The sequence below is a fragment of the Anabrus simplex genome, chromosome 1 (assembly GCF_040414725.1).
Source record: "Anabrus simplex isolate iqAnaSimp1 chromosome 1, ASM4041472v1, whole genome shotgun sequence".
Lineage (NCBI taxonomy): Eukaryota > Metazoa > Arthropoda > Insecta > Orthoptera > Tettigoniidae > Anabrus > Anabrus simplex.
Window position 1 is genome coordinate 1,516,116,587 of NC_090265.1, and position 27,586 is coordinate 1,516,144,172.

The following is a 27,586-nucleotide window of genomic DNA, read 5'->3' on the forward strand; positions in this document are numbered from 1 at the left end:
ATAAGCTTAATTGCCTGAAGCATTAGAATCATCATAATCACTTTGTATGAAATTGTCATCGTTGTCCTTCATTTCAGAACCCGAGTCTTCCATAAGAACGTCCATCGCCTAAATTTTGTGCGCTTGAATTAGACATAATAGCCACAAGAATGACACACATAAGCCAGCCTCCCAAACACACACTCTTCCTGTCCATATGCACATACTTTCCCGCTTGTTTCACAGCTGAGAGTGAGGGATGATGCAGCCACAGGCTATGTAATAACACAGCTGTGTTATCAATGCCTTGAAAAAAGAGCTCTTGACTTCCGCTCATAACTAGTAAACTGTATGCTCACTAGAAGCAACAGACAGTGTCCTGGTGAAGTCAGAGCTCACTGAAACAGTGGCTTCTCTTTCTAGCCTCAGTGAAAACATATGCTCGTAGATTTTCCAAGTGCTGTCAGTAGCAATGAAATCATGCGCCCATAGAAACTACGTCTCCAATGTGTTTAGCGTGCGGAGGTAGTATACATGTCGAATTTCAAATTGATCATTCAAGTTAGTCGAATTGAAGTTTTGTCATTCAAAATGGAGGTCAAAGTTGCAGCCACCAGGATCGAGTGTAACCTCCAATTCACTGTCCAAGAGTGAGACCAGAAAATAATGTTTAATAACCCACTGGTCTGAAATAAAAGGCTTCTACTACCATTTGTTTTAGATAGAGTGTGATCTGCAATAATACTAGATATTTTCATGGGGTCCCATGCAAATGTTTTCATACTTGACATACTTGCTGTCTTTTTCTTTCACACCTTTTAATGCACAGTTGTTATTTTCTAATCTCTAGCAGAAAACATTTTTGTATTTATTCTCTTGTGTTTTTCACACCTTTTACTATTCTCCTCTCACCTTTAGAAATGGTAGATATAGTACATACCCACGGAAACACGACGTAAAATGCCGTCATGTTGGAAAAAATCATATCTAGTGTTTCCATTTCCCTGTTGGATAGTTTTTATTTGTGTATTCAGTAGTACGTTTTCTTGCATAACACATTCTTTTTCCTTGTTCCCTGCAGAAACGTTTTAACGACATTTTACTGCAATTATTAAAATCTGTGTATGGGCTACAATTATGAGCCCTTGGTTTCACTTAATTTCTACGAAAACAGCGCATCAATAGCACCTATATATTTAAATCACTTTCATGACGATGCTGATTTTATAAGAAAGTTTACAAATGTAACACATCCTGAATTTTCTGTTATGAAAGCTTATTTACTATAAACTCACATCTGCTCATATGGATCCTAATTTATTCCCAAGAATGAACATTTAATTAGCATTTCAGCTATTCAGTAGATATATCCCTAATGTGATAACATTTTATCAGTGTTACATTTAGAGGGTTTAGAAAAATAGTAAAACAACTGAAAATTTCACGAGAGATCCCAACTCTCTGACTTACGCATTAAATTCAGCAATTCCTACACTGGCATTGTATAAAGGATCAGAGACCGAGCAAGTGGCTGTGCGGTTAGGGTCGCACAGCTGTGAGCTTGCATTCGGGAGATAGTGGGTTCGAAACCCACTGTTGGCAGTCCTAAGATGGTTTTCTGTGGTTTACCATTTTCACACCAGGCAAATGCTGGGGTTGTACCTTAATGAAGGCCAAGGCCACTACCTTCACAATCTCCCACCCTTCTGTCGTCGAAAACCTTCTATGTGTTAATGTGGCGTTTAAAAAAAAAAAAAAAATCAGAGGCACATGAAACTTAAATTCCATGGCAGAACATCCTCTGAGATTATTACAATACATTCACTTTTAAGAAAAAATGGAATACTTGAGAGTGACTGTAGAAGGCACTGTAGATGTGTCTGAACATTTGTACTTGATAATGTACCTGCTTCACTAACTACACTAATTACATTACAGTGGCTTCAATGTAGGAAGGTATCTTGTTCATGCATGCACAAGCATATTCTTTCTCCCACTGTGATATTCTGAATGTGATCCATATACAAGCTCTAAGCACAAACTTCTAAGGGAATGAATGTGTCAACGACTAACAGGATACAAGCAAAAAGAAAATTATGTTGAAATTTTGTTACAATGTAAGCACTTAATGAAGTTTAAAGTATAGGTTTGACACATTTTAGCAGATCATTAACATATTTTTTATTTTCCTTTCATATATTCTCCTTGCAAAAAACTTTTTTTTTTAAAGTTCATAACTATTTCCCTACCTTTGGGCCAACATAACATAAAACTGTGACAAATTTCAACCTTATTTGATAACCTGTCAGGAGGTGTGGGTACTTTTTACCCTTACGAAAATTCTTGGTCCTAATAGGACTGCCCCAAATAGTCGTTATTGCTAGATATTTTACTAGGATCTGTGTTGTTCGAGCTGGTAACGTATTTGTTGATGCCAGTCTTGGATAATTTATACCCAGCACGCTTTGGCATTCTCGCACAGCTATGGTGTAGTGTAGTGTAATGTAATGTCATGTAGTTGGATCGCTCACACTGATCCCATGTGTTGATGTTTGTGAGAGCTATTCAGCTGCTGTGAAATGTATAGGTCACCCATCCATGTGGATTTTAGGCTTATGCTGCAACTATGAATATCTCCGATTATGGGCTTAGGTATGAAATTATTAAAAGAAGTGAATAGCACCGGCCTTAAGAGTCGGTAAGTTCAGTGTATCGCATAGTGGAGCAGAAGATGTAAAAAAAAAGTGTAGTTTAGATGTTACTCTAGTAGTATAGTGTAGTTCAGTTATGGCACAGATAGAGATGCCTCAGAAACAAGTACAGTGAAACCTTGTTAGTGCATTCCTCATTAAGACGTTTTCACGCTTAGCACGTCATAAATTCGAAGTCCCGATTCTCACTGTATTAAATCTATATAAAACCGCACTTATCACGTCATGAATTTTCGCTATTACAGCTTAGTACGATCAAATTTTTCCTAGCCCTAAAAAATGTTATTTGTCATCCCTTGTGAAACGTGATTTCCAACTCAGGTAAGATCTGTCACCACAGTTGCATAAATATGGAAAAAGGCCTTAAATTCCTGAACTTCACAGGATAAGCTGTACATTCGGGAGCAATGTTGGCCTCAGGAGTGTTCAATTTCACTTGCCTGTCCGCAGTAAGATTGCTGAATAACACATTGAGTCTATTTGTGCTTGTATTTTGTATTCCATTCAGAAGTTAGAAATTTATTTTGTGTTGAGTGGTGCAGTGAAGTATAGTGAATATTTCTTGTGTCATATGGTAGCCTATATCTGGATTAGGAACATATAAACATACCTGTCGCATCACAAATTTTCGCTATTACGCGTACTACGAGTATGATCAAATTTTTCCTAGACCTGAAAATATTATTTGTCATCCTTTGTGATTTACAACTCAGGTAAGAGCTGTCGCCAGAGTTGCATGATAACAGAAGAAGTGAGCCTATTTGTACTTGTCTTCCTTTCAGAAGTTAGAAATTTATTTTGTGTTGAGTGATACAGTGAAGTTTCTTCACATGATACGGTAGCCTATACCTGGATTAGGAACATAATTGTGTGAAATTGACTAGCGTGGTACATATTTGTCTTGTGATAGACTAGTTATGGATACAGAAAAAGTGAAATTCCTTTCTAATGAAGACAGCATTAACACCTTTCAGATAGTGGACTGGCATCCACATCTTTAAAGCGCCACCAGGTCGCGAACGCTGAACTCGCACCTTCAAGTTTTGACTCAATCGATTTGACTTGGTCGAAATGTTTAAAACGGCGATCAAAATCATCCTGTCGCAGTCGCACATGGCCAAGTATAACCTCCAATTCACTGTTTAAGAGTGTGACCAGAAAATAATGTTTTATAACCCACTGCTCTGAAATAAAAAGCTTCTACTAACATGCGTTTTAAAAAGAGTGTGTTCTGCAATAATACTTGGGGCCATGCATATGTTTTCATATTTGTTGTTTGGTGTTTTTCACACCGTTCAGTGCAATTGTTATTTTATAAGCCCCAGCAGAAAAGCTTTTCATATTCGTTCTCTCGTGTCTTTCACACCTTTTAATACTTTCCTCTTATCTTGAGGAATGGTAGATATAGTACCCACGGATACGCAACGTAAAACGCAATCATATTGGCAAAAATTGTATCTAGTGTTTCCATATCCTTGTTGGATACTTTTTATTCGTACATTCAATATTACGTTTTCTCGCTCAACACGTTCGTTTTCGTTTTCCCCTGCATTATGATTAGTATTATGATTAGTATTATGATTTCTGACATATTTGACTTTGTATTTATTTATTCCATTGCAATTCGATAGTTGCCTAAGATCCAGAGGTCTACTTTATTTCTAAACGACAGTACAGAACTCTACTTAAGGTAGTGGGGGCCCTCTTTCGCTGTACGCTTCCCCTCAGCGGACACCTTCCTACGTTGAGGCCACTGTACATACTTTACCTATGCATCGAAAAGTGTATAGGATCGATTGTTGCGAGTGGAAATAGTAACTCTCATAGAAAAATTTTTCCTGTTAAAAGTTTATGGGGGATATACCTGCCAGAAAATATTTCGACCACAAGGAAGACCAGGAAAATGTTGGATAGAGACTGTAAGATCAGATGTGGAGGAGAGAGGATACAAATGGGAGGATGTACTGGATCAGAAGACGTATGAAGACAGAAGGAGATGGTGAGCGCTTGTACACCACTCCCGGGAAACTGGAGTTGGGAAATGATGATGATAATGATACCATAATGTTCATAAAAAACAGAACATCTTGCAAGACTAAAGATAGGAAGTTCATATTCACAGGACATGTTCATGGGTATGTTCTGCAGAAACGATTAGCATTTCAGTCACATAGGTTCAGCATGTGTCCTATTGCCTAGTAGGCACTGGGTCCTCCATGGGTACTGATAACTTGTTCCATGCGTAATTACACAGATGCGTATAAGGCGCGAATGGCGTCCTGGGGTATAGCCAACCATGCTGCACTGGGTCACAGCATTGCACCCATCGTTTCATCATATCCAACAGGTTTTCAATTGCTGACAAGTCCGGTGATTGGGCGGGCCAGGGCAACAGTCTGACATTCTGTAACAACAAGAAGGCACATGTTCATGCAGCAACATGTGGTCGCGCATTGTCCTGCTGAAATATGGTGACTGGGGTGTCGTGCAGAAAGGGTATGGCTATGAATCGCAGGATGTCATTCATGTAGTTCAAACTGGTCACAGTGCCCTGGACATGCACCAACTGTGATTTGTGGTCGTACCCAATAGCACCCCACACCATAAGGCCTTGAGTTGGAGATGTATGTCTTGTGCGAATGCAGTCAATGTGATGCCTCTTCCCCTGTCGCGGCGAACCACAATGCGGCCATCATTTTTAAACAAACAGAACCTGGAATAGTCCGAAAACACTATCTGCTGCCATTCCTGTCCCCAGTGACGTCATTCCATACACCATGTTTATGCACATTAGTCAAAGGTAGGCGGAGAAGTGGACGACACGCCGGTAACCCAGACCATAATAAATGGCGACGGACTGTCACTCCTGATAGTGTACGATGTGTTCCACTGTTGCGCCAGAGCCGAGGAGGACGCAGATCTGTCCTGCAATGCCATTCGGATGAGGTTTCGATCTTCTCAGGGAGATCTGGGTGGTGCGACCAGACCCATCTCATTGTGTTCACGGACTTCTGAGAACCATTCTGTACACACCTGTTGCATTGCCGACACACTTTGTCCCACACAAGCAGCAATTTCCCGGATCTACGCATCACGTTCTCTCATGCCAATAATGCACCGTCTTTCAAACTCATTTATCTGATGGTAAGGTTCTCGCATACGTCTGCGAGACATCCTGCACATCTGCTCAAGTCACACTGATCCATTACCTTCGGTTTATAGTGACGAGAGCCGCACGCACATTTTACCAGTCGGTGGTGGTACGCCGAGATATCGATGTGGACCTTGAACCTGAGGGCAGACATGGTTCAAATGCTAATAATTTATTCAGAACATACTAATGCACATGTCCTGTGAATATGAACTTCCTATCTCTAGTCTTTCAAGGTGTTCTGGTTTTTATGAACATGAGTGTATATTCCTAGAGTATTATGGTGAAATCTTCACAATTAGGAAGCTGTGAAGCGAATCGGTTGTGTTTTTTACCCAAACTTGGATTCTGCTACTTGAAATGCAGATTATTCTTCTGCACCAAGGAGATAAGAAGGGACTTATCCAACACGATGAAAGTAAAATCATCTCACAAATATTCCAAATTATTCACCTGCTGTATTATTCTATGAGTGTGAATTATATATATCTATTTCTTATGTACTCGTAGTTAGTAGTAGTTATACATGCCACTGTTCCCTGCACTAGGTCGAGGTGTTCACAGCACCATCTGAACAGCAGACCATGGCAACTTATGCAGTGCTCACACTTCTTATTCTATATGCTATCCTTTCTGTGTTTAGGAGCCCCACAACCAAAAATAACAGACACTTGATTTTTCAAACGATTCTGTCAAACGATTTCTTTTTTAGGAGAAGTGTCTCAACTAGGAACATTGGTTGTCCAATATTACAGTATACATGATCATGATAACTAACACAACAGTCGACAACAAGTGTTGGAATGCAACACTAATAATGCTAATAACATGTACTCAACAAGAACTCCACTTGTAAACTAAAACATTCATTCCATACTCTTACCGCTGACCATGCTCGCTGAGCTGCCTGACCGCACACTCTATCCCCGCCACTTGGAAACAAACCAAGTATTTCACCAGTCCACGTGCGTGGCAGCACCGGCTAAAGTGACGGTAACTTTTCACTGCCTCACCCTGTATAATATATTAACTCCAAATTATTATATTGAGGTATATTATAAAAACCTGTTTCCCTCACAGCTTTCCCTTATTCACACTTTAAGGCTACATTTCAATCAATATGATTTAAGCACTCCGAGTATACTAAGTCTATGCTGTCAGTAAACACTAGCCATATTATTCAAAGATTTAGCATTAATATATAAAAACATTTACCTTGCCTGCAGAAACTGGCATAGGCTTCGGCCCCATTCCTGGTCCAGGGAAACCGTGCGAAGGATGTGGACCATGAGGAGGTCCATGCATACCCATTGAATGCATGCTGCTCATGCCTCCCATCGACCCCATGTTGCCCATGGGATGAGAGTGAGGCGAGTGGTGATGATTCATCGGACTCATGGATCCCATGTTGTTCATAGGTCCCATATTCATGCCACCTCCCATATGACTGCTGCTTATTGGTGGACCTCCCATAGGTCCACTGCCCATTGGCGGGCCACACATGGTGTTCATTCCAGGGCCACCCATTGGTCCGTTGTTCATCGCAGGGCCACCCATAGGCCCGTTGTTCATCGATGGACCACCCATGGGACTGCTGTTCATTGGAGGGCCCCCCATAGGGCTGCTGTTCATCGGAGGACCACCCAGGTTGTGACTACCCATCTGACCACCACTCATTGGGCCACCACCCATCGGCCCATTATTCATATGACCACTATTCATAGGAGGACCACTAAGACTGTTCATAGGGCTTCCCATAGGGCTACCCATAGAACCACTGTTCATTATAGGCCCCCCAATATTGTTCATAGGACTACCCATAGGTCCTCCCATCGGTCCACTGTTCATCGGACTACCCATGGGAGGACAACTGTTCATAGGACTGCCCATTGGTGGGCCACTACTCATAGGACCACCGCCCATTGGGCCACTGTTCATCGGAGGACCACCCATGCTGTGACCCATACTGTTCATTGAAGGACCACCCATACCCGACATGTGACTGCTGTTCATGGGAGGACCCCCCATTCCACTCATGGGGCTCATACCCCCCATGGGAGGTCCTCCCATGTGATGGTGGTGGTGGTGATGGTGATTCATGTGCATGTGATGTCCGTGGCTCATGCTCATCGAATGCTGCATTTGTGGAGGTGAGTCATCAAAAGGATTTGAGGCAACAATGGTGTCTCCATAACCTAAAAAGAAAGAGCATAATCAGTAATGTTGTAGAATAAACTTCCCTAATGGAGCATGCCTAGAGACCAACTGGTTTATGCCAAACAAAATACACAATGGAGTTAGATAAGAGAGATAAGTTTCTATATAACAACAATGGTATTAACAGAATATTCTTGAGTTCTGAGTTATATAAATAACTATACTTGAGACAACTCTGTATCAGTATATTTTGATACCTTGACCTTACTCTTTGTTTCATAACACAACAGAGTCTCTATCCTATATACTCATCTTATTTGCATTCTTGCATCCTATACTAGCTGCAAACTCAGTAACTGTTTATTTTGTTAGGTGATGCTAGCGTTCCATCTCAGCTGGAGATTTTCTCTCTGACTTTTCAATTGTTTTGGCTTTCTTTGGTTGAAAGATACACTTGACCTGACTTGAGAAGAAAAAAATGAAGATATTGCTATTTTATGTTACCCACAAATTTATACTCGGTTTACAGTTGAAAATATTCCGGGCCTTCCTATTCTCACGAGATTCATAATATTGTTATTGATATAATGATTATAGTTAACCACATTTCTCTTTATTACTTGGTTACCAATGGTAGCTTGATTATGATTTGGAACCTGTTGATATTTTAACGTTCCATCTATGGTTCTTTGTATCTTACCATAGTGAGTGACATACAGACTGTTCATTCAACTGTGTGTTTGGTATGACTGTGTTTTATATGTGCCCCTGAGAGAAACATTTCTCTAGTTTACATCGGCAGTATTTGGCAAGCCCGGTCTTATGTCCAATGGTTTGATTGTCTCTCTGATGCACTTTGTGACTTGTAGTAGAAGCTATGTTTAAGAGAAGGTTAGGTTACATTGAAATTTAAAAAGGTAAGGAACAAGTACTGTAGTACTACAATTTATGGAATTAGTATGGTGTGCACGTCTGGGCTAGACCTTTTGGAGCCCCTTGTCCTGGAATATATTTGAAACCTACGTATCATGTGATATGTTCATTTTATGACACTGCACTTGTAAGACTGTAGTCTCTGATTGGTTGTGGAGGATAACGTGAGAAACTGACTGTATGCCGCTGCTAAGCAAAGAGGGATTTTCTTTATTTTATTTGTCCATTTATTTTTTAATCAATATCATAGTTTCCCTTAAGTATAATTGTCTTTGAAGGTCCTCTTACACCATTAATGCAGTCTTGTTATTTAGTTACCATGGCAACCTTGTCTGTTTATATTTTGGTCTTTAACATATTTTTAGGCAAGCCTCCATATTTGTATTTGAGCTCCATGTGATATGTTTTCCTTTTTCTTCTTTGCACCTTTGGGTTCTTGTGTTATGTCAGATTTGACCTCTTTATATATTTTTCTTTGGAGGAAAATGGATAACAATTGCGTTCCTCACGTCTTGGATGGAATTGTTTTTCTGCGAGCCATTTCTTTTGGTGTTATTTCTTTTTTCTTTTGATTCATGAGTCTGAAACAAGAAGACTCATTTTAATATTCTAACTACAACTCTGAAACAAGAAGACTCATTTTAATAGTCTAACTGCAACTCAACTTCAACTACGGTTATTTCTCAAGAGTTCCCCCAATAACTATACTTTAAGAAAATCTTTTATATCTCTAATTTTATCTTCATAATTAACAAGCATACATGTCTCCAACATATTTAAAAAAAATTAAGCAGATTTTACTTCTTCACTTGGACACTGACTTGTTGGAAATTTTAACCCAACATGAATGAACATTTTATTTTATCACCAAAACTATCACATGTGTTTTAATTGTCTTGCAATTTTGTCAAATCTTTTAGCTGAAGATGTTCCATAATCGGAACGAAACATGTCCTATTTAGTATACCCCTAGAGATTAAGCTGGATTATATCATTAAATAATAAAACTGTTATAAGAAATTGAAAAACACTGGAAGGTGGAAATCTCCTTATAACATAAACTTAGAAAGAGGACTGCTAAACGACAGCTGTCTTCTTAATTGCACTCGACCTTTTGGGAGTTCCAATAGCTAGACACTCCGATTCCCAGGACACCAAGACGGTTTGGCGTACCTGAGAACAAATATCCATAGGAGGTACGTTCATAGGTCTAGGTTGTAAAAGTACCACTTCTTTTGCAGCTTGATCTGCAAGTTCATTTCCTGCATTATCAACGTGACTTGGAACTACGTGAAAGTGATTCTGGTGCCAGCATCACACAACTAGGCAAGAAGGTCATGAATCTGCTGCACCAGTAGGTGTTGCGAGGGGTATCAATAGACTGTAGAGCACTTAATGAGTCGATAAACACAAGAGAGTGACCTATTTCATCCCTTAGTGGAAACTGCAGTGCTTCTAAGATGGCAAAGAGCACCACCGAATTTACACTACAGACACTGGGAAGCGAGATCTTAGCAATAACATTATTGGAGACGAAAGAGCATCCAACATTTTTTCCTACCTTAGAACCACCCTTGAAGACAAGTCACATGTCCAGGTACTGGTGAACAAAGTGCTGGAAGTACCTGTGAAGAAGAGAGGCATCCGTGTTCACCATATATCCAGACGCAGAACTTGCCACGGAGGTACCTCACTATGGGTCCGCTCAAGACAACCACCAATAGCCACATCTACCTCACAACACAAGATATCTATTAGAATCCCAACCGGCCATGTGGCAATTGGACAGTTTTCGTACCTCTTGTGGTACTGGGCATTAAAGAGACATTGATAGCTTGGATGTTGCGGCATTTCACAAATTTTGGCAGTGTAGATGAGGAGTGTCTGCTGCCGTCTTCTTTGTAAAGATGAAATTCCAATTCAGCGAGTAGGCTGGGAAGGAAGCCAGTACAGAAAGCTATGGCTGAAGTACACTACACTGTACAGCACAGGTTTTGACGTTGAACAATATGTCACACCCCCATACTCCATTTGGGATAGAATCGAGGCCATGTAAAAATATAACAGCACTGCATGGCCAGTCCCCCACAGAGTGCCGCTGAGAAATTTAAGCATGTTAAGTCTTTTTATGCAGGTAACCTTCAACTGATGGATGTGGGGCTGCCAAGTTAAACACTCACCACAATGGAAAGCGAGGAACCTGCAGGTGTCCACCACTGGTAGGATAATGTTTTGCAAGCGGAACTGTAGTTCTGGATGCAAAAGCCTTCACCGACAGAAGTGTACAACTGAGGTTTTCGCTGCTGAGAATCAAAAACCATGTTGCAGGGCCCTTTTGTTGACAATGTTAATAGTTTGCTGTAGCTGCCACCATCCATTCGGAGCTGAAATAAAGAGCTAGAGTGTGGCATGAGAATCAGGTGCCTGAAGATTGGCCCAAGAGAATAATTATTCCGATATTCAAGAAATGAACCCGTCGAAAGTGTGAGAACTACAGACGTATTACACATCTGTTCCATGTTTTAAAGATTATGGAAAACATTATTGAAGCTAGACTCTGAACCTCATTAGAATCTCTCACAGAGGAAGAACATGGGTTTGTACCTCACAAGAACAACACAGATCTGATCTTTGCCTTGTGGATGTTAAAGGGGAAGTACTTGAATGGGAAAAATACCTATTTTTGGTCTTCTTGGATGTGCAAAAGCATTCCGGAAGATGTCATCTGGAGAAGCCTAGAAAAATTAGCCATACCACAATACCTTATTGGCAAGATAAAAATGTTATACAATAAGTGTTACAGCTGCATTAGAATTGGTGGATGGCCACTCAGAATGGTTTGAGCCAACTCAGGGAGTATAACAAGGGAGTGTTCTTTCGCCTCTGCTGTTTGTGGCAGTCATGGATGCCCTAATAAAGGACATCAAGAAAGAACTAAATGGAGAGTTAAATGCCTCGGTGTTTACTGTTGATGTTGCTACTTGGGGGCAGACAGAAAAGGAGGTATAAGATTGGCTGAACAAATAAGTAGGCAAGTTCAACGCTTTTAAGATGAAAGTGAGCAAAACAAAAAAACTGTTGCCATGAAAATGAGCAGAGATAAAACTGGTTGCCAAATACCAACTGAATAGGTAATACATTAGAAAAGTACAAGAATTCAGGTACCCTGGGAGAGTGGTCTCAAACAAGGGAGGAGCAGGGGAAGAAGTACCTAATAAAGTGGCCCATGCGTCTAAATTCTATAACCTCATACGTCCCCTGATCTGGGACAAGAAGGTACCCCTGCAAACACAGATGTCCTTGTATAAATTGTATCTTATACCCACACTCAAACACAGCCTACAAACCTGCATGTTGTGGACTAGAGACTTTAGTAAATAGAGGGCCTGTGGAATGAAATTTCTTAGGAGTACCCTGCAGAAAATACGGCACGGTCATGTGAGAAATGAGGATATCACACCATCTTAGAGAACACCAGAGGGTATTATGGGTGTTCACGTCTCCTAGCAAGAGGAAGGGAGGAGTAATCGAGCAATCAAGTTTGGAGTTCATGAACACTGATTGTGGTCTGGTGGAAAATACATGTTGCACTCCAATGACATTGCAGGAATCAAAGTGCAAACTGCAACTGCTATAATTTACAAACTTCATTATATAGATTGATACAGCTTAAATTAAAAACTGGTGTTAGCCTTAATGGTCCATCCAATCAATACAATATTAAAACATATTACACATTCTTTAGTACATGTTTTGTCTAATTTAAGACTTCTTCAGCCACAGCGTCTTGTAACAGATTAAGATACATCATTATTACTGTCCCTTAATGAAATGTTTGAAAATACACTAAAAACAATACACACTATTTTTCTATAAAATTGTCCATCACTACCTTGTAAAAATTCTCCACGTGTTAAAATTTGAATCTAAATTATTTTTCTTGAAATATGACGTGGTGCTGGTAGCTGGTAGCTTCAGTGTATTGACTGAGGGAGATTTGAACACTGGCCTCCGAACGGGAAAATATATATATATATATATATAATTAATGGGTTTAAACACTCGAAAAATTAAAAATGAGTATTCGTCACAATTGCGTGACAAAAAACTTACCATCAAAATTGGTAAATCTTCCTATAGCTGGTACCCATCCGAGACTCGCTCTGACGTGCTTCTCGCCACGCTACTGTGCATATTATAATTATGTTTCCTCTTGCCCGGCAGAACTTAGCTGGGGGCGGTAGGAGGAGGATCAGTGCTATTAGTAAGGGAAGGGGAAACTGCTATGCCTATATGCAGAATGCAAGGGTGCGTTGTTTATTTTAGCGGAGGTAACTTCAAATTATTAATTTTCGTGGTGATAAAAGCAACGGTATCTGTCCATATAAAGAATTTTTTTTCCTCTTGTACGTCGTTCAAATTTTTGTTCGTGTTAAAACTCAGGTCCAAACCTATATAAATATTTTTGTATGTGCTCATCAGGTTCCCTTTGCTCACTTTTTTTAATATGGTCAAGTCTCTATTTATATCGAAATATTGGTGACCCGATGGTTCATGGTGTGTGTTACTGTAGACACGTCCTCGTTCGTGAACCATGGGCAATGGCTGAGTGGCTTAGTAAGTGGTCCTGAGAGTCGGAATACCACTTGCTATGGAATGGGAGTGGGCATCGCGGACATATACTGAGTCATGGCCCTCCTTGTGCTCAGGCGGCTAGGACTATACAATCCACAGGTGGTCCCCAATCTGATAGAGATCCTCAATTGGACTATGTGCAAGCAGGAAAGCATCTTGCTTCACGAATTTACCGAGCTCAGAACATTTCAAGCAAGCCTTGGACCTATGGAAGTAACAGAATCCCACTCCCCTTTGACAGGCGACGGACTCCTTGAAAACAACTTGACGAACAAAATGGAATTCGTTGGGGAGCTATCAATATCGAAGAAAGAAAGTAGAACTGGCTGAGTCAGCAAAGAGTATGCATGTGGATGTACTAGGAGTACGTGATATTCGGGTAAGGTGAGATAACAAGGAAGAGATAGGAGATAATAAAGTGTACTTGATGGGTATTAAAAAGGGAAGGGCAGAGTATGGGGTAAGACTGTTTATCAGGAATACTATTGCATGCAACATAGTTTCTGTTAGGTATGTAAATGAGTGAATGATGTGGGTAGATTTGGCAGTTGGAGGAAGTAGGAAGAGAATTGTCTCAGTGTATTCACCATGTGAGAGTGCAGATGAGGATTAAGTTGACAAGTTTTATGAAGCATTGAGTGACATTCGTAGTCAGGGTGAACACCAACGATAGGAGAGTGCTAATGGGCAATTTCAATGCGAGAGTTAGAAATAGAACTGAAGGATATGAAAGGGTGATTGGTAAATGTGAGGAAGATATGGAAGATAGTGGGAATGGTAAGCGTTCACTGGAATTCTGTGCTAGTATGGGTTTAGCAATTACATTCTTCAAGCATAAGGCTATTCACTGCTACACATGGGAGGCTAGAGGTACCAGATCCACAATAGACTATATCTTAACCAACTTCAAATTCAGGAAGTCTGTAGGAATGTACAGGTTTTTGGGGGATTTTTCAATGATAAAGATCATTATCTGATCTGTAGTGAACTAAGTATCTCTAGGCCTAGGGTAGAGAAAGTGAAATCTGCAAAAGAATAAGAGTAGAAAATCTCCAGGACAAAGAAATTAGAAGTATATGGGTATGATTAGTGAAAAGTTTTGAACAGTGGACAGTAAAAAGGTTCAGGATATAGAAACAGAATGGGTGGCATACGGGGATGCTATAGTAGAAACAGCAAGAGAATGCCTAGGAACGACTGTGTGTAAAGACAGGAAAAATTTAACTCTCTGTGGAATGATGAAGTGAGAGCAGCTTGTAAATGTAAAAAAAAAAGCTTTATCATAAATGGCTCCAAACAAGGGCCAATGCCGACAGGAAATTGTACGTAGATGAAAGAAACAGAGCGAAACAAGTAGCTGTTGAATCCAAAAAGAAGTCATGGGAAGATTTTGGTAATAACTTGGAAAGGCTACGTCAAGCAGCAGGGAAACCTTTCTGGACAGTAATAAAGAATCTTACGAAGGGAGGGAAAAGAGAAATGAACAGTGTTTTGAGTAATTCAGGTGAACTCATAATAGATCCCAGGGAATCACTGGACAGGTGGAGAGAATACTTTGAGAATCTTCTAAATGTAAAAGGAAATCTCCCTGGTTATGTCGCGAACAACCAAGCTTATGGGGAGGAAGAAAATGATGTTGGTGAAATTATGCTTGAGGAAGTGGAAAGGATGGTAAATGAACTCCATTGTCATGAAGCATCAGGAGTAGATGAAATTAGACCTGAAATGGTGAAGTATAGTGGGAAGGCAGGGATAAAATGGCTTCATACAGTCATAAATTAGCATGGAGTGTTGGTAAGTACCTTCAGATTGGACAAAAGCAGTAATTGCACCTATCTATAAGCAAGGGAACAGGAAGGATTGCAACAACTATTGAAGTATCTCATTGATTAGTATACCAGGCAAAGTATTCACTGGCATCTTGGAAGGGAGGGTGCGATCAGTCGTTGAGAGGAAGTTGGATGAAAACCAGTGTGGTTTCAGACCACAGAGGGGCTGTCAGGATCAGATATTCAGTATGCGCCAGGTTATTGAAAAATGTTACTAGAGGAATGGGCAGTTGTGTTTATGTTTCATAGATCTAGAGAAAGCATATGACAGGGTACCGAGGGAAAAGATGTTCGTCATACTGGGGGACTATGGAATTAAAAAGGTAGATTATTGAAATCAATCAAAGGCATTTATGTTGACAATTGCACTGCAGTGAGAACTGATGGTAGAATGAGTTCTTGTTTCAGGGTACTTACAGGAGTTAAACAAGGTTGCCATCTTTCACCTCTGCTGTCTGTAGTTTTATTGGATCATCTGCTGAAAGGTATGAAGTGGCAGGGAGGAATTCAGTTAAGTGTAATTGTAGTAAGCAGTCTGGCCTATGCTGACGACTCGGTCTTAATGGCAGATTGTGCCAAAAGCCTGCAGTCTTAATATCTTGGAACTTGAAAAGAGGTGCAATGAGTATGGTATGAAAATTAGCCTCTCGAAGACTAAATTTATGTCAGCAGGTAAGGAATTTTATGAAAGTAGGTCATATGAAACAAAAGTGAAATTGTGTAGATGCCTTGATGAGGGTTGTAAAATGATGGATTCTTGATGTTTATGTACTAAGTTTAATAGGATGGAAGAACTGGGATAAGTCTAACAGTTTGATGTAAGTGTGGTGCTGTAGATTGAGAAGACTGAGTGAACTAATGGACTTAGAATGGAAACTGTTTGTTTGCGTGTAAGTGAGGTGTGAAAAAAAAAAAAAGTTAAATTGTTTTAGGTGCACTGATGAGGGATGTAAAATGGTTGTTAGTTGATGTATAAGTCTTAAGTTTAATAAGGTGAGATGTAGTGGGCGAGAATAGTGCGAGAGAGGGGAAGGTGACGTATCAAGGGAAGAGGGAGGAGCTGGGACTTGACCCACCCCAAAGAAGTTAGGCTTGAGCATGTCTGCACGGGAAGAAAAAGGAGAGGGAAGGTAGAGAGCTGACAATGAACAGAGGAGGTGTGACGTACTAAGCGGAAGTGTGTGGCAGGCCATGTGTTGGGTCTGGTTTCCGCCAAGTTGGCTTGTCACACATGGTAGGGAAGGAATACAGTGTCAGCAAGTGTAGGTGAGATATGAGATCAGTTCTCACGTGGCGAGGCTAGTAGCTGCAGGCTGTCTGTTTTCAGACCAACTTTGCTTTACGGGAGCGAAAGCTGTGTGAACTCAGGATATCTTATTCATAAGTTAGAAGTAACAGACATGAAAGTAGCGAGAATGATTTCTGGTACAAATAGGTGGGAACAATGGCAGGAGGGAGGATAGTAAAAGCAGTGCACTAGTGGGGAGTGGTGACCCTGAAACATTATATACAAAAAAGGTCGCAAGCAGAAAAGTGCACTGTCACCATTATTGTTTATTATATTGATGGATGAAATCATAAAACGTGCAAAACAGAGTATCAGTAGTGATGAAGTGAATGCTTTGGTATTTGCAGATGATATGGTGATTTGGGGAAAGGGAGAAAAGGAAGTACAAAAAGACTGGACATTTGGAAAGAAAATCTGAAGGAGTTTGGAATGGTAAATAATAAAAAGAAAACTGTAATCATGCACTGTGGAAAAGAGAAAAAGAGAAGCCAAGTGAACATAGACGGAGAACTGTTAGAGAATATAGAACAGTTTACATGTCTGGGTAGCATTATGAATGGAAGTAATGAAATCAATCCTGAAATTAATAACAGAATAAGTAAAGGTACAACATTTTATCATCAAGTCAGAGAGCTTTTATGGGATGACAAAGTACCCAAGAGAACGAAATTACCATTATATAAACAGCATTTCATACCAATTCTAACATACGGACTAGAAACGCTGGTAACTAGTAAGAGACAAGATAGTAAGATCCAAGCAATAGAAATGAAATTTTTAACAACATCGGTTAAAAAGACAAGAAGAGATAGAATTCAAAATATTAAAATCAGAAGAGCTAAATATAGAACCATTAGTACAGAACATACAGAAAGCAAGACTGAGATGGTTCGAACATGTAAAGAGAATGGGAAAGGAACAGGTAGCAAGAAGGGAACTGGAAAGAAAAGGGAAGGAGACCAGTTGAAAGACCAAGAAGAAGGTGGATGGATCAGATTTGGAAGGACATTAGAAGTAATGGAGCAGGAAAAGTGGAAGGACAGAAAGGAGTGGAGGAGGCTTGTTAACCACACCCGGGCAACTGGAGTGGGACACTGATGATGATGATGATGATGATGATGAATGGCAGGAGGGTAATCAGAACGAGGAGATAAAGGCTAAGTTAGGAATAAACTCGATGGACGAAGCTGTGCGCATAAATCTCCTTCGGTGGTGGGGTCATGTGACATGAATGGAGGAGGATAGGTTACCTAGGAGAATAATGGACTGTGTTATCGAGGGTAAGAGGAGTAGAGGGAGACCAAGATGACGAAGGTTAGACTCGGTTCCTAATGATGTAAGGATAAGAGGTATAGAAATAAATAAGGCCACAGCACTAGTTGCAAATAGAGGATTGTGGCAACGCTTAGTAAATTCACAGACTTGCATACTGAACGCTGAAAGGCATAACAGTCTATAATGATAATGTATGTATGTATGTACTGGTGACCCGTATCTCCCATATGGACACTCATAGCAGAATACTTCCTGTGTCTATTAGCATTGACGTGTTCCAGATACCTAGTTTGAAAACTCTTACCTATTTGGCCAACTTACGTGACAAAACATTGATTGCACTTAAGTTTGTAGATTCCTCAACCTAAGTAATTCTCTTTATTGTAATTTACACTATTATGGTTATAAAATATGTGACCATGACAGTTCTTTGTTGAAAATGAGACCTGATAGTCGTGTTTCTTACATAATTTTGTGATTTGGAATATCCCTGGGTTTGTAAATGTAAAAGTAGCATACTTTGAACTCTTGCAATTCTATGGTGCCAGTCTTACATTGCTCTTTCTTTTTACTTATGATTTACTTATGATTTTATCCAATATTCCATTAGACAAGGTATAATGTAACAAGGATCATAGGAATAAAATAAAATAAAAGACACAGACGTTATCATGATCGAGGCAGATTATACTGAAAAGACAGAAAAGGTTTTTTTCTGACGAGTCGTTTTCCAGAGTCAATAGGACCCCACAGCTACGATACAAAAAAGTTTAAAATTATTGAAAAATTCTACGTTTATCCTCAATGAAGACAAAATTCAGAGGTTGATAAATATAAACCCCAGGTTACCTACGGCTAGAATGTTGCCCAAAATCCATAAAGCAGAAGTACCTGTTAGACCTATTATTAATTGTAAGAACAGTCCTACGTATGAAATCTCCAAATTTATACACAAATTTCTTTCTAACAACTATAAGTTTTATAATAAATCAACAATAAGGAATTCAGTAGATTTTTGTGATAGTTTGGAAAGTTTCAAACTTCTGCCACATCATTACTTATGTTCATATGACATAACTATTATGTATGCAAATATCCTGGTCAGTAAAACAATACATATTATTAGAATGAATTTAACTAGTCAAGGTCAACTGGGGAAATTAGAAACTAAACAATTCATGAAAATTCTGGAGTTTGTCACAAAAAACAATTATTTTATGTTCAACAACACTATTTATAGTCAGGAGGGATTACCAATGGGAGCTCCAGCCTCGGGTATCCTGGCCAATATATATTTAGACCATTTAGAACACCACAAAATAATTGGACATATCCAAGGTTTGGATTTTTGGACACGATTTGTGGATGACACTTTTGTAATAATAGATAAACTTTATAGCTAGGAAGCGGATTTCTATGACAAGTCATATTTTTTCCCTGAACATTATATCCAATAGTCTTGTATTTTCAACACATTTCCAAGCATGATAATCAAAATTAAGCAGGTTTTATCAGGCATATAAATGCATATTTAGGCTTTCTTAAGTTTTATGGCATATTTTGAACAAAATATCATTATAATGGCATATTTTGGTCATTTTCATTTGAATTTCGTTTTATAAAAATCAGAATAAGCTCTAGAAATTATTTTTCAGGATAGACTGGAATATACTACTGAAAAACCATTCTAAAGAAGTTTATGGAATGTTTCAAACAGGTAGGATCTATTGTTTGCTAGCTGGGTCAATTCCTGGAAACCGGGCTATAGTTTACACGGAAGCAGAGGTAATTCTGCAGTTATTTGTCATTGTTCCTATCTCTCTCCTTCGCCCTTCGCCGAAAAACGCTTCTCTGTGCAAGAACACTGTAATACTGTAACACATAAGAATTGTGTAACTAGATATTCTGCACTCAAAAATAGGCAATATCTGCTATTCGAAACCCCGACATCAAGTTTACAGTGTTCACAATTTTCACACGATCTCTGCAAGATGATGGTTTCATCTAATATTCCTTTAAAGAAACTTAACAGCCAAAGCTTCAGACAGTTTCATGAAAAACATACAAAGCATCCTGTTCCCAACGAACCTACTCTCAGGAAGGACTATCTGACCCCTTGTTATGAAGAGATGTTGAATATAATAAGGCGTGGCGTGGGAGACAGTAAGATATGGGTTTCAACAGACGAGAGCACAGATGTGGATGGAAGATATGTAGCAAATGTGATTGTTGGCACGCAGAAGGAAGACCGGCCTGGAGATACGTTCCTCCTGACATGTGAAGTGCTAGAGAAGACAAACCATTCCACCATTGCAGTTTTGCAGTGGCCAAACGGGGCAAAGACAGAGCACATTCTTCTATTTGTAACTGACGCTGCGCCGTATATGGTGAAGGCAGCCAAGGGACTTAAAATGCTATACCCGAAAATGATACATGTGACATGTCTTGCACATGCTTTGCACAGGGCAGCTGAAGAAGTTAGAAGTAGCTACCCTGAAGTTGATAAATTAATATCGAACTGTAAGGAAGTGTTTGTCAAAGCTCCACTTCGTGTTCAGAAATTTCAAGGAGAAGCACCTTCACTACCCCTACCTCCCCAGCCAGTTATAACGCGATGGGTACTTGGCTTGATACCGCAGTGTACTACTGCAACAACTTAGATGTCGTGGAGATGATCATGAAGTCTTTTGATCCTGCAGAATCGTCCTCCATAAAAACCACTCAAGATTTAATTTCAAGCACTACATTAAAAGCGGACCTGGCTTACGTAAAGTCCAATTTTAATTCTTTATCTGGAGCAATCATGCAAGTGGAAGTTTCAGGTGCAGAACTAAGCGATGCACTGGATGTTGCAAAGTGCATTGAACAGGAATTAAAGCATGCGAAGGAACAATAGCATCTAGGGTGTGTAGAAAATTAGAAAATGTACTGGAAAAAAATAGCGGACTTGTGTACCTGCGCTGAATAAGTGACATTCTTTGTGGAAACCCTTCATCTGCAGATTTCCAGGAATTTTCTCCAAGTGATTTAACTCTATTCAAGTACACTCCTGTTATATCGTGTCATGTCAAAAGTTTTCTCGCTACAAGACGATATTCAGCGACAACATTAACAATCTTAAGATGCATGTGATCATAAATTGCAACAATTCTGATAATGGAGACTAGATCAGGTATGAATGTGTCATTCAAATAACATATGTTTTGTGTATAAATTAAAACTGATTGAATATTGAACAGTGAAGGTAACTGTAGTGTTTATGTCTTCCACAGAGTCCGTCCTTGCCTAGGAGTATGCAGTGTAACCTTAACGAGTTCATGAAATATTCATCATTCTAGTTGATTTTGGGTTAAAGACTTTGAAGAATTAAAATTTTTAAAACTCTAAATTAATTGCAGCCTGTAGCAATCATAATAAAAGTGTTTCTATGTAACGTAGATGCTATTCATTAAGTCATATTTTGAATTTTATAGGTCATATTTTTATGTTTATTAGGTCATAAATGCATACATATTTCATACATTTTTAGGTCATAGAAATTTGCCCACTAGTTATAACAATAGTAACAATGTTTTACAATTTTAAATTCATTAGATGAAAGAATCAAATTTACAGTTGAAAAAGAGAAAGATAATGCTTTAAATTTCTTGGACATGACCATGAAGAGGGAAGTCGGTAAGTTCCCTTATGAAGTATATAAGTATGGTTTATCGAGCCTTCATTCACCTTTATCTCATACGGAAAGAGAGAAAGAATTACGGTTTATACAGAAGATAGCCAGTATGAATGAGTTCAGTGTTAACACCATTAATAAAATCATAAGTAAACTAGAAAAGCGGCTGGAGTTGATCAGATTTCTGGGGATATACTAAAGACAATGTGTTGGAATGCAGTACCATATCTGAAGTACTTATTTGATTATTGTTTGGTCGAAAAGGCTATACCAGATGAATGGAGAGTTGCTATAGTAGCTCCTGTGTATAAAGGAAAGGGTGATAGACATAAAGCTGAAAATTACAGGCCAGTAAGTTTGACATGCATTGTATGTAAGCTTTGGGAAGGCATTCTTTCTGATTATATTAGACATGTTTGTGAAATTAATAACTGGTTCGATAGAAGGCAATTCGGTTTTAGGAAAGGTTATTCCACTGAAGCTCAACTTGTAGGATTCCAGCAAGATATAGCAGATATCTTGGATTCTGGAGGTCAAATGGACTGTATCGCGATTGACATGTCTAAAGCATTTGATAGGGTGGATCATGGGAGACTACTGGCAAAAATGAGTGCAATTGGACTAGACAAAAGAGTGACTGAATGGGTTGCTATATTTCTAGAAAATAGATCTCAGAGAGTTAGAGTAGGTGAAGCTTTGTCTGACCCTGTAATAGTTGAGAGGGGAGTTCCTCCAGGCAGTGTTATCGGACCTTTATGTTTTCTTATATATATAAATGATATGAGTAAAGGAGTGGAATCGGAGGTAAGGCTTTTTGCGGATGATGTTATTCTCTATAGAGTGATAAATAAGTTACAAGATTGTGAGCAACTGCAACGTGACCTCACAAAATGTTGTGAGATGGACAGCAGGCAATGGTATGTTGATAAACAGGGCTAAAAGTCAGGTTGTGAGTTTCACAAATAGGAAAAGTCCTCTCAGTTTTAATTACTGCGTTGATGGGGTGAAAGTTCCTTTTGGGGATCATTGTAAGTATCTAGGTGTTAATATAAGGAAAGATCTTCACTGGGGTAATCACATAAATGGGATTGTAAATAAAGGGTACCGATCTCTACACATGGTTATGAGGGTGTATAGGGGTTGTAGTAGGGATGTAAAGGAGAGTGCATATAAGTCTCTGGTAAGACCCCAACTAGAGTATGGTTCCAGTGTATGGGACCCTCACCAGGATTACCTGATTCAAGAACTGGAAAAAATCCAAAGAAAAGCAGCTCGATTTGTTCTGGGTGATTTCCGACAAAAGAGTAGCGCTACAAAAATGTTGCAATGTTTGGGTTGGGAAGAACTGAGAGAAAGAAGAAGAGCTGCTCGACTAAGTGGTATGTTCCGAGCTGTCAGCGGAGAGATGGCATGGAATGACATTAGTAGACGAATAGGTTTGAATGGCGTTTATAAAAGTAGGAAAGATCACGATATGAAGATAAAGTTGGAATTCAAGAGGACAAACTGGGGCAAATATTCATTTATAGGAAGGGGAGTTAGGGATTGGAATAACTTACCAAGGGAGATGTTCAATGAATTTCCAATTTCTTTGAAATCATTTCGGAAAAGGCTAGGAAAGCAACAGATAGGGAATCTGCCACCTGGGCGACTGCCCTAAATGCAGATCAGTATTGATTGATTGATAGTAAAAACAAAGAACAAACATAAGACTAGCACCAGAGAATTGCAAAAGTTCAAAGTATCCTACTTTTACATTTACAGAACCAGGATTTTCCAAATCGAAAATTAATTAAGAAACACGACTATCAGGTCTCATGTTCAACAAAGAACAATATTGGTCACGTATTTTATAACCACAATAGTGTAAATTACAATAAAGAGAATTACTTAGGTTCAGGAATCTATGAAGTTGTGCAATCATGTTTTGCCAAGTACGTTGGGCAAACAGGTAGGAGTTTTCAAACTAGGTATCTGGAACACGCCAATGCTAACAGACACAGGAAGTATTCTGCTATGAGTGGCCATATGGGAGATACAGGTCACCAATATACCGATATAGAGACTTGACCAAATTAAAAAAAGTGAGCAAAGGGAACCTGATGAGCACATACGAAAATATTTATATACGTTGGACCGGAGTTTTAACACAAACAAAAATGTGAATGATGTACAAGAGAATAAAAATCTGTTGTATAAACAAATACTGTTGCCTTTATCATCACGAAAAATTAATAATTTGAAGTTACCCCCACTAAAACAAACAACCCATCCTTCCGCTCTGCATATAGGTGGAGCAGTTTCCCCTCCCCCCATTAATAGCGCTGCTCCTCCTACCGCCCCCAGCCAAGTTCCGATGAGCGAGAGGAAACATAATTATAACACGGGCAGTAGCGTGGCGAGAAGCAAGTCAGAGCGAGGCTCGGATCGGAATTCAGCTATAGGAAGATTCACCAACTTTGATGGTTAAGATTTTATGTCACGCATTCGTGACGAAAACTCTAATACCACCCGCACTATTTTTTCGAAAATATCGCTTCTAAAATTGCGTGCGGGTCTTATATACAATTTTGGGAAATTTATCTTTCTGAATGCGCATAAATTGGGCATCACCGCCGGCGTGGCTTGGCAACAATGCTCTCTCCGCTCTCAGTATATGCTACTTGCGCTTCTGGCATCAGTCTCACGCACGTTCTCGGGGTATCAACATGAATTCCACAAAGCATTTGCGATCTTTTACTGCGAGTGAGAAACTGAAAGTAGTTCGGAAGCCGAAGTTATTGGAAATCGTGCCGCCGGTAGGAAATACGATATTGACGAGTCGTGTATTCGCAATTGGAAAAAAATAAAAACGTGCTATGTATTCGCAAGTGGAGAAAAAATAAAAACGTGCTATTAACATGTAGTGGTGATCGTAGAGCTTTTTGTGGACCGAGTGTACAGTTTCCAGAAATTGAAAAAAAAAAAAAACTTTATAAATATGTGACAGAAAGGCGGGAATTGGGATATAATGTGTCAACCGAAATGTGTCAGCTAAAGGCATTAGAGATCGCAAAGGAACTTTCACCGGAAGGGTTTAAGGCAAGCCGAGGATGGGTTTGTAATTTTTATAAAAGAAATGGGTTGAGCGTACGAAGGTGTACCTCAATTTCACAGTGTCTTCCTGGTACCTACGAGGAGAAGTTATTGTCGTTTCAGCGTCATATAATTTGGTTAAGGAAGGAAAAATGCATATTTGCTTTCCCAAATTGGCAATGCAGATCAGACGGCAGTCTACTTTGAAATGCCAGTGGACAGGACTGTGAATGTTAAGGGTACGAAAAGTGTTACCATTAGAACAGGTGGTAATGAAAAACAACGGTGTACGGTAATGTGTATTCTCGCCGACGGAACCAAATTGCCGCCATACATTGTTCTCAAGTAAAACACGCTTCCTAAAAATCTACCCACTGGTGTTATCGTCAGATCTCTGAACTCCGTCTGGATGGACAGTTCACTTGTGGAAGACTGGGTCAAGTGTGTCTGGCAACGTCTCCCTGGTGCAATCATCATCATCATCATCATCATCATCATCATCATCATCATCATCATCATCATCATCATCATCATCATCATCATTTCCCTTTATCCAGCTGTATCCGGGTAGGGGCAAATATGGTTCCTCTCCATTTTCTTCGGTCTTTCCACCACTCCTCCTCCAACACTGTGTCCCAGTCCAGGTTTCTTCCTATAATACTGCGTTGGATTGTGTCCGTCCATCTCAATCGTGGTCGACCACGGCCTCTCCTTCCTTGCATTTGCATTTCCATCACCTTTTTTGGCATTCTTTCATCACTCATTCGCTTTACGTGCACAAACCATCTTTTCAATTCTATCATTCATTTTTTCCACTCCAATTTCTTCCCGGATTTTCTCATTCCTTATTTTGTCTCTTCTACTCTTCTATAACATACTCCTCAAGAACTTCATTTCGGCTGCCTGTATTCGACTCTCATCCTTCTATGTCATTGTCCAAGTTTCTGCCCCATAAGTAGTTATGGGTACGTAATACATCTTGTACATAGTTTCCTTTGCTTCCATTGGCACATCTTTGTCCCATAACATGTTTCTTACACTATGATAGAAACAGCTTCCAGCTTGAATCCTCTTACTAATTTCAGCATCCAGTCGGGCATTCTCCATTAATTCAATCCCCAGGTATTTAAATGTTTCCACTACTTTCAGGGGCTTGTCTGCAAGTCTAATTTGACCTTTCCCTTTTCTCTCCCCTCTAGTCATAACAAGGGTTTTACTCTTCTCTACACTTATTTTCAACCCACATTCTTCTATTTTCCCATTCACCACATCCAACTGTTCTTGAACCTTCCTGTCGTCTCCTCCCCAAATCACAATATCATCTGCAAATAACAGCATGTTCATTTCTCTTCCTCCATATTCTGCTTTTGCTGTTCTCATGATGTCATCCATTACTATGGTAAACAAATTGGTGATAGAACACTTCCCTGCCTCAGCCCACTAGTTATTTTGAACCAACTTGTCCTGCCAACTTGTGTTTGCACGCAACTACAACATTCCTTGTACATTGCCGTGATCATTTTTATTAATCCCTGTCCAATTCCTTTTGGCACCAGACTGTCCCAAACTTTCGTCCTGGGGACACTGTCATATGCCTTTTCAATGTCGATGAATGCCATCACCATATCATTCCTGTACTCCCATTGCTTTTCCATTAGCTGTCTCATAATGAAAATGGGCTCTGTTGTTGACCTTCCACTTCTGAAACCAAACTGATTTTCCAGTATCTGATTCTCAACCTTCAACCTTATTCTACTTTCCAGTATCCTCTCCATTATCTTAGCAACATGGGATTGGGACAAAAGAGCTTGCTTGTTCTCGACAGTTACCGCGGCCACACAACAGACGCTGTGATGAAACATATCAAAAATGGGAATACGGACCTAGCAGTCATTTCGGGCGGGATGACGTCCATGCTACAGCCGCTGGATGTCTGCGTGAACCGTCCATTTAAAGCAGCCTTGAAACAGCTCTATACAGAATGGATGGCGGCTGATAATCACACTGACGCCAACTAGTCGCATTCAGCGCCCAGAAGTTCAGCTGCTGTGTTCGTGGATTTTGACAGCATGGAATCGTATCCCTGGAGACCTCATACAGAAGAGCTTCAGGAAATGTCGCATTTCTAATGCTATGGATGGCAGCGATGACATTTTGTGGGAAGGTGATGGTGATAAAAGTTCCTAAGTTGGTACTGATGATGATGAACTCATTGGATATTGTTCTGGAAATGTTTGTTTACTTTTATTTGTATTTTCTAATCATTTGATGTGGGTTAGCAAAGATTGTAAATGATTTTGACTTCACTTTTTTTTTTTAATTTTGTTCTTTCAAAATAAGGGAGCGGGTCTTATTCGGTGGTGGGTGGTATTTGAGATTATACGGTATCTCATTCCTTCCAGACCATGTCTTTTGAAAGGAATCTTCATTAGAATTAAAACTTTCAGTATCCTGAAGTGGATAAGGTCTCATTTTCCCACTCCGAGGCCAGTGTTCAAATCTCCCTCAGTCAGTACACTGAAGCTACCAGCTACCAGCACCGCATGTCATATTTCAAGAAATATCATTTAGATTCGAATTTTAATATGTGAAGTATTTTTACAAGATGTTGGAGGACAATTTTATGGAAAAATAACGTGTATTGCTTTGAGTGTATTTTCAAACATTTCGTAAAGGGACATGGGTTCATTCCATTTTTTAAAAACGATTGTATGTTGTGTATTCAGCCCTTAGGCTGGTTTGATCCTCCACAGTTCCATCAACAGCTGTCATAGCCTAAGCGTCACTGAAGAGGCATACTAGGGAAATGCAGAGTGAGGTAGTTTTCCGTTGCTTTCCTCTTTTAAATTTTTAATTAATTGCTATTACTATTGGCTTTAC

At 39.6% G+C, this 27,586-nt stretch overlaps 1 protein-coding gene across 1 annotated transcript in view; it reads right to left on the reverse strand.

The window, feature by feature from the left end:
- The window catches only part of pygo (pygopus), a 214,287-nt gene that overhangs the window by 86,567 nt on the left and 100,134 nt on the right, over positions 1 to 27,586 (reverse strand). The window contains exon 5 of the mRNA XM_067138006.2: positions 7,057 to 8,036. Within this exon, the coding sequence (XP_066994107.1) occupies positions 7,057 to 8,036 (980 nt within the window). The remainder of the gene's footprint in view (positions 1 to 7,056; positions 8,037 to 27,586) is intronic.